The sequence below is a fragment of the Aegilops tauschii genome, chromosome 3 (assembly GCF_002575655.3).
Source record: "Aegilops tauschii subsp. strangulata cultivar AL8/78 chromosome 3, Aet v6.0, whole genome shotgun sequence".
NCBI classification, from domain to species: Eukaryota; Viridiplantae; Streptophyta; class Magnoliopsida; order Poales; family Poaceae; genus Aegilops; species Aegilops tauschii.
In genome coordinates, this window is record NC_053037.3 from 173126839 (window position 1) to 173137672 (window position 10834).

Below are 10834 nucleotides of genomic sequence, written 5' to 3' on the forward strand. Positions count from 1 at the left end.
CGACGATGACGACGACGGTGAGGATGGCGGCGACGACGGCGACTACTCCGCGTTCAGCAAGTTCTTTTTTAGATATATTTGCTATGTATAAGCCGCGAACATGTCTAATATATGCCAAAGTTTGCCGAAATTTAGACGTGTTTAGCCGAACTTCGCTAAAGTTTTTTTTTTGAAAAATTTTAGACGCGTCTGGGGCGGCCATGGGCCGGCGGCTGGGGACCAACTCGCCCCAGGCCGTTTTTTTGTGCCGGCTCACCCCAGACGGCGATTTTAGGCGCCCCTGAGAGGCCAACGGTTGAAGATGCTCTTAGCCATGCACCTATTTCAGGGCTTTTTAGAAAGGTCCCTCTCCGAATGGGATTTGCGGCCGTCCCTCTCATCGTTGTTTCTCCTTCGAGTAGGACACTGATAATGTGGCGGGATAGGCTCGCAGACAGTGATGTGACATTATTGGAGTTGCCCTTTCGACACCAAGACCCGCCGTACAAAACCGGGCGGCCAATCACAAGTCACCACGCCACGAGCACGCGGTCAGCATCTGCAGGTAAACCACACGGGCGGCCCCAACCGCCAAAACGACCACCCCGCCCACCAACACCCCACCCTTCCCACCGATAGCCGGGGCCCCCGTGAGCGCGGGACCCACGCGTCGGTGACTTTAAGAGGCCGAGAAAAAGGTCGCCCCGCCTTTGCAGGGGTAAACCCGCTCGAGATCTATCCCAATTCTCGACCTCACATCCCCTACTCGACTCGACTTCGTTTAAACCCAAACCCTAATCTCGACAGAGCCTAAACCCTAGCTCGGGCGGCGGCGGCGGCGGTCATGGACGGCGGCGGAGGCGTCGGAGGAGGCATGGGGCCCGTAGGCGGCGGGGTGGGAGGCATGGTGGGACCCGTCGGCGTCGGCGGCGGGGGCGGCGGGAGCGACGTGGAGCTCGTCAGCAAAACGCTGCAGTTCGAGCACAAGCTCTTCTACTTCGATCTGAAGGAGAACCCGCGGGGGAGGTACCTCAAGATCTCCGAGAAGACGTCCACCACGCGCTCCACCATCATCGTGCCCATCGCCGGCGTCGCCTGGTTCCTCGACCTCTTCGACTATTACATCCGCACCGACGAGCGCGACGTCTTCAGCAAGGAGCTACGCCTCGACACCAAGGTCCGCTCGCCCTCTCCACGGTTAATTTATCCAACCCTCGCTGGTTTCGCTCTCGCCGTTGCTAAATTTTCCGTTGGCGCTCTGTTCGTTGCGCTGTGCAGGTGTTCTACTTCGATATTGGGGAGAACAAGAGAGGCCGCTACCTTAAGGTGACGCAACGTTCCTGTGGAATTTCTAGTTTTGTCAAATTTGGTGTGGTAGAATTTCCCAATTCATATATGGGAAATCCATTCTTGAGAAGCTCAACTGTTTAGCTAAAACGGGAAATAGGTGTGTGGATTTAGTAAGGGAAAGGTAGCGTTTTCGTCTTCCTCTCCTGGTCCATTAAAACTCGACTCGTTCTTTTCCTATGTCAAAAAGGTCCGTTTCCTAAAATGGCATATATTGATTTAAATGATGATAGAAGAAGTCTATCAAGTTGTATGCGGAGCATGGACCTACACCTACTTGTCAGAGACAGAGATCTTCTCTGACCAGACTCCAAATTAAGAGGCTGCTTTGGGCTTTGAACCCAAAGGTTGGAGGACCAAAAGGGAATCTTCCCCTTTAGTTAGTAGCTGTGTTTTCTCAGATTTTGGCTTCCCTTAATCTGTTAGTTTCACCTTTACTGTCTGTCTTGCAATCTATTTGGTATGAAGCTGGTAACATCTAAGCAAAAATAGCACCCCTGCTGTCTGTTCATGACAATATTCTACTGTGCAGACCATTATTGGCACTTAACTTGTTCATAGAATTGGTCTTGAATCTTCTGTGGAAAAGGAAGAGGATGCAAGCTAGTCTGGGTTGTGTTTATGCTAATTAGATACTTAACCTGGTTATTGCCTGTGTTATGTTGGAAATTGTATTTCTTTCTACTACTGTGTTTTAGTATGTTGATTTTCCCTCATCTTTGTATGTCCTTCAGTTTTTTCTGTACTCGATGAGATTATATAGTCTTGATACTGAATTGTACTTTCTTGCGTGTTGAACTTGCGTTCGGTTTTGTTGTAAAGTTATCCGTTGTGGAGCACTTGTGGTTCCAAAGATAAACAGAAAATAAATGTCAATGTTCAGACAACCATGGAGGAAATATTCGATCTGAATAGCGTTTTGAAAAGTACCAATTTTGGCATGCTACTGACTCTTTGTCCTTAATAATACTCCATCCGTTTCTTTTTACTCCATCCACGTATAAGATTTGTTTGAAGTCAAACTACACAAAGTTTGACCAAATTTATAATAAAAAATATGAACATTTACAATATTGAAGCTATATGGTATGAAAATTATTTTCATGATGCATCTAATGATATTGATTTCGTATTGTCAATGTTGATATTTTTTGCTATAAAGTCGTTCAAACTTTACGAAGTTTGACTTCTGACAAATTTTATATGCAGACTAAAAAGAAACGGAGGGAGTACTAGGTTGGTTTAATAGGAAATTGGTTGTTTCTCAGGTTGTTTGTCCCTTTATCGGAATCTTCTGGATTTGTTTGGTGATGTTACTGAAAACTATGAGTTAGTACCCTGAATGTATTTGTTGTTGTGTCTTAATTGTGGTCCTCGATTGCAATGGTATGTTTGAGCAACCGAAGATATCCATTGATAGTTTCATATTGCAAATCGATTTTGAGGTTGCCAAAGCCTGAACTCATATAACTACAGAGGATACTAAAAGCAAGAGGAAAGGGGATATACTGGCAGAAAACTGAGGACTTAACATCACACAGGCCCTTATAGTGCATTAAATAGTCTTGTGTGTGCTTCATATAAAGTCTCTAATTTATGACTGATCATATTATCTAGTCCCTCCGTTTCCAAATATAAGTCCTTTTTAGAGATTTCAATATGGACTACATACGGAGAAAAATGAGTGAATCTGCACTCTAAACCACGTCTATATACATTCGTATGTAGTCCATATTGAAATCTCTAGAAAGACTTATACTCCCTCCGTTCAGAATTACTTGTCTTGAAAATGGATGTATCTAGAACTAAAATATGTCTAGATACATCCATTTCTGCGACAAGTAATTCCGAACGGAGGGAGTATTTAGGAACGGAGGGAGTAGTAAATTATTTCATGTTGCTTTATTGACTTATATTGTGTTAATAAAAATATGACCTCGACATTATTCAGTTACCTGAACTTTCTCCTAAATGGCTCCGAACAGGTCTCGTTCTGTGAATATTTTATTTAGTTATATTCTATTTTTCTTTATGTTAATTGCCAGAGTTTTTTTTTCATTCTCCTAAATGATTCCAACATCTTCCTATCTTTTTTATTCTCGTAGTGATTTATTTTTGGGGCATGTTGAGGTTTTAACTGCAAAAAGGGATTTTAATAGAGTATTAGCAGCCTAGTTATTTCGGCCTCTCCAGTGAAATTAAACTTTCCTTTAACACAAACAAGAGTGCAGTAGGTTTCAGTTCCATCACATGTCTCAGCAAACATCTTGTGGATGAGGGAATATGCTGTAACATTTGTTTCAAAGTGGATACTGTGGATAGAAACCAGTAATCGCACATGATCATGGATCCGCGGGGTGAACCACTGTTTATCTTTGCTTCTACAGTACATGCTTTCTCTTTGCTTCTTAATTACATGGGGTAGTGTATGTATTTGTCTTGACATGATTACAATATTCACCTGTTAACACAATTCTCTTCAGGTTTCGGAGGCATCTGTCAATAGAAACCGTAGCACGATAATTGTTCCGGCTGGTAGCTCTGGCGAAGAAGGTTGGGAAGCATTTAGGAATGTACTGTTAGAAATCAATGACGAAGCTTCCCGACTCTACGTTCTTCCAAATCATCCAAGTCAGGTATAGCAAAATTACCTGTTTCTCGCTTATTTATGGGCCCCTTAGGCTCCAATGATATTGTTATTAAATTTTCTGATATTTTATTTTTCAGCAACACCTGGAACCTCCAGAGCGCCTTCCTGGCCTTTCTGACGATGTTGGTGCTGGATTTATAGCTGGGCATGGCAGCCAATCTGCATCTGTACCCGAGGTAGATGTTGATGGGCCTCCTATTGAAGAATTTAGTGGCATGGGGCTGTCTAAGGTGATAAGGGCAGATCAGAAAAGGTTTTTCTTTGACCTGGGCAGCAACAACAGGGGCCATTATTTGAGGATTTCCGAGGTATCATATTGTTTATCACTTGTGATACTGATAACTCTACCCCTGTACCAGAGTAAGATCTCATTATTTTCTTGCTTGATTCAGGTCGCTGGAGCTGATCGTTCGTCGATAATCTTGCCGCTTTCTGGTTTGAAGCAGTTCCATGAGATGGTGGGACACTTTGTAGATATAATGAAGGACAGACTTGAAGGAATGACGGGCGCGAACGTGCGCACTGTCGAGCCCAGCCAGAGATGATTAGCTCGACCTTGTGGCACTTACTGCTGTTATGCCTCTAGGATTTGTGTAAGTGATGTGGTGTGTGGTTGCGTAGATCACGCAGTATTAATTCATCTGATGGGGATAATAATGTTTGATGTTTAGTTTTTTCTTTCTTCTGAATTCCGTGGCGAGGATTGATTTGCTTGGGACCTTTTCTGTTGAGGAATAATAAGCAGTATAATGTTCGTGGGTGGTATATGTTGGTTACTGCGTGAGGCGGAGTTAGTTTGAGGAGTAGGATTGCTTGTGTTCTGTGGTATAAATCGCAGGCCTCCGCAAATTGTTATCTTTCACTTTCATCCGTTTGCGTTTTGAAATATTCTGAGTTCGATGTTTCTTAGGCAGTTAACCAAGGTCAAGATTCTACTGCAGAATGATGTTATATCAGGGAAGTTACTTCCTCCGTAAAGTAATATAAGAGTGCGTTTTGGCGCATCTCCTGCCCTTGAGGTGAACAGTAAATTCATCTAAAATGGTAAAAATATTCACAAAATTTAATTTTTTTTGTGATGCTAGATGCTCATGTGTGTGAAATCTGTGTCAAATTTCGTGGAGTTTGAACATTTCAGTAGCTCTCACTAAAGACAAATTTTGAGTCTATAAGAGCATCTACAGTTGAGCGTCTCAAACCCGCGTCAAACGTCCGGACGGACGGCCCATGCGACCCTCGGGGGCGTCTGCCCCGTCGGTCCTGACAATCCTACCCCACCATAATTTGCATCAAATCCACAAGGCATTCCTCCTCCTCCCGCCCCCTCCTACCTTTCGCGCATCCGAGCCCTCGCTGTCCGCCACCCTTGCTCCCCATCCTCATCATCGGTCCCGATCCGCTGTCCTAGATATCGTCCAGAGACTGCGTCCGCCTCATCCGTCGGCGTCCTGTCCTCGGCTTCATCGTGCAAGCCGGAGAACATCGCCTGGAAGATGCGGCGACGCCAGCAGTGAGAGAGGGAAGTAGCGCGGCGTCGCAGGGAGAAGCGGACATGGACGAGCAGTTGTCACTGCCGGACATGATCATTTAGGAGGTGTTCCTGTCGGACATGATCAATGACAATCAAGGTCCGACCCAAATGGAGTACAAATTGGGGGGCACCGCATTTGCAGTTGGGACAACATCCGATCCCAATCCTAACAAGAAGAAGAAGGGAAAGAAGGCGAAAGCAAGAGGTCCGACATTCTCAACTTTTGAGGACATCTTGTTGGTTAAAGTTTGGTTGGCCACAACAATGGATCCAATATGCTGCATCGAGCAAAAAGGAAACAAGTATTGGGAGAAGATTTGGAAGGAGTATCATGATCAAAAAGAAAATGTGGAGTCGCATCCTATCGTGACCAACCGCAATTGGCATCTCTCCAACATCGATGGGGCATCATTCAAGGGGAAGTGAACATGTATGTCGCCTACTACTCACAAGTGACCAAACACCCTCAAAGTGGTACAAAAGTGGCAACTCACGTAAGCTCAATTGCTTTATCTTGTCATCATTGGCATATGCTTTCTGTGTTTGCATTCTCGTGCTCATACATATATTGTTTGCTAGGCAGCGGTGGCGGCCACTTTGTATCACAAAACGGAAAAGAAGTTGTTTGCTTTTAGCCATTGTTGGATCATATTGAATGGAGTGCCAAAGTGGGCACAACTTGTGATCGATCTCAAGGCCGGCAAGAAGAGAAATGATGGCTTAAACTCCCACCAATCAATTGGGTTGGACGATGAAGAGGACGATATTGTCGTCGAGAATGGAAGTGCCATTGTGGCAAAGGACAACCTGCAAGTCATGGGAAACAAGTGAGAGAAGGCAAGAGCATCCCGTGACGCCACGACTATAAAAATGTCCTCCACATGGACGGGCATCATTTCTGCGAGGGAGAACAAGACGAGAGATACAAACTCGTGTTGGATGCGCAAAAGTAGTTTGTATCATGACGTGTATGGAGTTTATTGTTTCATCGGACGAGAGATACAAACTCTGCACATCCACACACCTCAAGAGCATCTACAAAGTTTACTGTTTTGACTCATTTTATCTTTTTTCCCATGAGCTTCTTAGATGTCCGAACAAGCTGAAATTTGACACGAACATCACGCACTGGACCAACTTCCACCTAAAAAAATTCAGTTTTTTTAGTATTTTTGTGAATTTACTATTCATCGGATGCAGATGAGTTTGGACACCGAATTGAATATCCATTTTAAGTGATCTTATATTACTTTACAGAGGGAGTACCAATTTCTTACTCGATTAACATTTTTACATGGTGCCAAATTTTACAGTTTATCTAGTGCCATTTTTCTAGATAACTTTGGAAAATGCAACCCAAGAAAAGTCAGGGCTTCCGAAAACGGTTCTTTCAAAGAGAGGCGGAAGTTTAGCTCCGACCCCGCCTCTGTTGTGGCCCGCTGCGCCTGGAGGAGCAGAGATGGGCTCCCGAGCACGGGGGAGTCGAGCTGAATAATTTTGTTATACAAATGGAGGCGAGAGAGAAGCTGCCATGGGCGTGGAAGAGCCGTTGCTCGTGGGTACGTGGGTGAGCGAGACGATGAGCGAGCGTGCGCTGGGTTGTGAGTGGCTTCAGTTTTTTAATCGACGGCGGGGGGCTCCACTTCCACTCCACAGGCTCTATACTCTCGACTACTTAAATTTTGCGTTGGATCTAGAAGAGCCTGCCAGTCTTTGATTCGGCTCAACAATGGAGATGGTCCTCGCCGCAGCAGCAAACTGTACCGGTGCCTTGTCGTCCAACCACCCCAAAACGTTCCTCAAATCGCGTCGATCCTCGCTCCAAATGCGGGCCTGCAGATCGGGCCCCGACGCGCCGCTCGCCGTGTCGTCCGCCGCCGCGCCGGAGGAGCCGCGCCCGGTGCGCCTGGGCATCATGGGCTGCGGCTCCATCGCGCGCAAGGTCGCGCGCTCAATGCTGCTCGTCCCCGCCGCCGACGTGGCCGCCGTCGCCAGCCGCTCCGAGGGCAAGGCGCGCCTCTTCGCCGCCGACAACGGCCTTCGGAGCGGCACGCGCATCCACGGCTCCTACGAGGCGCTCCTCGACGACCCGGACGTCGACGCCGTCTACATGCCGCTCCCCACCAGCCTCCACGTCAAGTGGGCGACCGCCGCCGCCGAGCGGGGCAAGCACCTGCTCCTCGAGAAGCCCACCGCGCCCTGCGCCGCCGACCTCGAGCCCATCCTCGCCGCCTGCGAGGCCAACGGCGTCCAGTTCATGGACTCCACCATGTGGATGCACCACCCCCGCACTGCCAAGATGCGTCAGCTCGTCGCCGATCAGGACACAATCGGAGACGTCAGATTTGTAAGTGCTCGAAACACCACATTATTATGTTGAAACTGTCATCAATTTCTTTTGAATCCAGTTTTCTTTAGGATCTTGACGTAGCATATGGGGTCCTTCGAATCATGTTGCACGCTTTTATTAATCCCATCCCAGTCCCCATTTCGTGGATGTAAGTTATAATTGTGCTTTCTTGTGGTACAAAAATATTTAATTGTCGATGCAACCCATGACGTATTTGTTGTACCATAGATGGATACCACTTAATAACTTATCACACATCAAAATGCTACCACCTCTCTCTTGATGAAAACATCGCCTCCAAAAAAATATTCCATCTTTATGAGACACACATATGTTAAACATGTGGTTTGATTCCTGATATGCTGGAAGTACAATTACCCTCCTAACCATCCAAACACATAATTAATTCTAAGCGTCAAAAGATTCCCTAGTGAACTCGGTACCCAAGCTAGTTGCGATTTGTCGTTGTATCCAGCACGGGCGCTAGTAGCCTAGTTGCCTTTTCGTACCAACCAATAAAAAAAAACTTGTTGAAATGCTTGAACTCTGCTACTCCATACTGGGTTGTGAGATGATTTTGAACTTTGAACAATCTGAAAAGGAATAGTTTCAAAAACTGTGCCAGAATATGACTTGGGGGGCAACATATCATTACAAAGTACTAATGTCGTGTGTCCATGATGGCTGCATGATGTTCTTACACTAATGAAACCATATAACTTGCGACCTGATACAAAGGTAGAGTTCATCATCCACCACAGGAGGTAATGTTCTTAAACAACAGTGAACACTATAATGACTACATAAATCACCATATAATTCGACGCTCGGTTGCTCACACTCCAAAGGAAGAAGAAAGAAGACAAAATGTCAGTGCACACCGCACACTACCCCAAGACATGAAAATGAAAAGAAAAACTGAAAGCATTACTAAGCAGGATACAACAGCTTGACAATGGTCTACAGCTTTGGGTTCGGATTAGCATGGTGATACTGCTGGAAATGTTGAAACTGGCATTAAAAGGTGAAACTGAGGTTAACTTTGTCTCACAGTGACTAAAACCTCTCATGTATGAGTTGGGTCCGGGATAGAGAAGACAATGGATACATCACATTCAAATTGCTGCCTGTTAATACCTAAACTCTGGAACCTATAGCACATATGTGGATTCTGAATGTTTATGAGATGATCTATTCCCATTCTGTATGCGTCAAGTGTTCCCCAACTAACAGTGTGATGATCTATTTCCTGACATAACCTCACAGCCGTTGGTGTCAACTTACTTTGAAACTTATACAATTGCCACCGTTCAGCTGTGAAGGTAAATAACTATTTTTGTTCTCTCTTATGCTGCTTCAGATAAACACCATGGTCAGCTTTCTAGCAAACGAAGATTTCCTCCAGAATGACATCCGGGTAAAGCCAGACCTTGATGGCCTGGGTGTGCTTGGTGACATCGGGTGGTACTGCATCCGTGGAATCCTGTGGGCTGTTGACTATGAGCTGCCCAAGAATGTGGTTGCTCTCCATCACCCTGTCAAGAACCAAGCCGGCGTGCTCCTTGCTTGCGGCGCATCGCTCTACTGGGCCGACGGCAAGGTCGCCACCTTCCACTGTTCTTTCCTTACCAACCTGACCATGGACCTCACCGTCGTCGGCACCAACGGTACTATTCATGTCACCGACTTGGTCATCCCGTACGAAGAGAAGTCTGCTCCGTTCAGCGTCGCCTCCAAGACGAACTTCGCCGAACTCTCTACCGGATGGGATCCACATCCGAGCAAGCATGTTGTCACCACGGACCTACCCCAGGAGGGGCTCATGGTCCAGGAGTTCTGTAGGCTGGTGCAGGGCATCAGAGATGCCGGTGTCAAGCCTGAGGGGAAGTGGCCGGGCATCACCCGAAAGACACAGATTGTCGTGGATGCAGTGAAGGCTTCTATTGACAATGGATTTGAGTCCGTCGATGTTGCCAGCTAAATACAACACATAACTGGTGTTCCCACGTTGTATCTTCACCATGATAAATCTATTTACTGAAATAATTTGAACGATTCTTGTCATATTGAGGACAATATTGCAATGATCAAGTAAGAGTTACTACGAATTTTTGTTGTGTATAAATACATGGGGAATATGGATGCTTTGAGTGATCTACAAAGTGTTTTCTACGTCAACCTGGCAAACTGAAATAATCCCAGAAAGCTGTAAAATGGCACTCAGATTCCGGTTTCCTCAATGTGATATTACAAGAGTAAAATAAAGGGTAATGTTTGTACCCGGTCAACCGGCCGAAACTGCGCCGGTCGCTCCCTACCCACGCGTCCTAGTGGTCCCACGCACTGCCCTCTTTCCTTTCTGTTATCCCCTTCCTCTTTCCAAGTCTTCTCGACCATTCCGACGAACGAACTAGCGTTCGTTCCCGCAGCTCCTCTGTTCTCTGCCCCTTCAATCCTTCTTTCCCTTCACCACAAACGCCTGCTCAGCTAGAGCGCCGTAGCACGCTGCTCTTGGTGCCCGCCGCAACCACGCACCCACGCGCTCGGCTGCTGTCGCCTTTGCAATGGGGTGGCCATCATGTGTTGCATGCGGCTCCTGCACTTACCGGGACTGCAAGGACCGCAAGCTGCGACGCGGCCGACCATGTATGAGCAGGCACGCAAAGTGTGACCATGGGGTGGCCGGCTGAATGCATCCACGGGGGATTTTTGCTACCACCGATGCGACAGGGAAGTCTGCTACAACCAACCGCGGCATGCTTTGCGAAGCTGCATCACGAGGCAAAGATGCTAACGACCGGTGCGCCAAAATGCTTCGACCAACATTTTTTTGCTGGAACCAGAGAGTGTCGGCTGCGAGAGTCGACGCGGCGGAGCTGCAAACCACGGCAAAAAATGTTACGATCGGCATACAAAAATGCTACGTCCGGCATATTTTTTTGCTGGAACCAGTTGAGCGTCGGCAACAACGGCGAGA

At 46.6% G+C, this 10834-nt stretch overlaps 2 protein-coding genes across 2 annotated transcripts; both read left to right on the top strand.

Annotated features, from left to right (window-relative positions):
- Nucleotides 1-691: 691 nt before the first annotated feature.
- LOC109739366 (transcription factor Pur-alpha 1) lies at nucleotides 692-4741 on the top strand. The gene is made up of 5 exons (XM_020298459.4): nucleotides 692-1156; nucleotides 1258-1305; nucleotides 3810-3962; nucleotides 4054-4284; nucleotides 4369-4741. The coding sequence occupies exons 1-5, from the start codon at nucleotides 824-826 to the stop codon at nucleotides 4519-4521; spliced, it is 918 nt and encodes a 305-aa protein (XP_020154048.1). The 5' UTR covers nucleotides 692-823; the 3' UTR covers nucleotides 4522-4741.
- Nucleotides 4742-7036: 2295 nt separating this feature from the next.
- LOC109739367 (uncharacterized oxidoreductase At4g09670) lies at nucleotides 7037-9965 on the top strand. Its single transcript, XM_020298460.4, has 2 exons — nucleotides 7037-7854; nucleotides 9218-9965. The coding sequence occupies exons 1-2, from the start codon at nucleotides 7237-7239 to the stop codon at nucleotides 9836-9838; spliced, it is 1239 nt and encodes a 412-aa protein (XP_020154049.1). The 5' UTR covers nucleotides 7037-7236; the 3' UTR covers nucleotides 9839-9965.
- The last annotated feature ends 869 nt before the right edge of the window (nucleotides 9966-10834 follow it).

Coding starts and splice junctions, on each gene's coding strand:
- LOC109739366 (XM_020298459.4), top strand. CDS start 824: ATGGACGGCGGCGGAGGCGTCGGAGGAGGCATGGGGCCCGTAGGCGGC. Junction 3,963..4,053: donor TTCCAAATCATCCAAGTCAG/GTATAGCAAAAT, acceptor TTTATTTTTCAG/CAACACCTGGAACCTCCAGA. Junction 4,285..4,368: donor ATTATTTGAGGATTTCCGAG/GTATCATATTGT, acceptor TGCTTGATTCAG/GTCGCTGGAGCTGATCGTTC.
- LOC109739367 (XM_020298460.4), top strand. CDS start 7,237: ATGGAGATGGTCCTCGCCGCAGCAGCAAACTGTACCGGTGCCTTGTCG. Junction 7,855..9,217: donor CAATCGGAGACGTCAGATTT/GTAAGTGCTCGA, acceptor ATGCTGCTTCAG/ATAAACACCATGGTCAGCTT.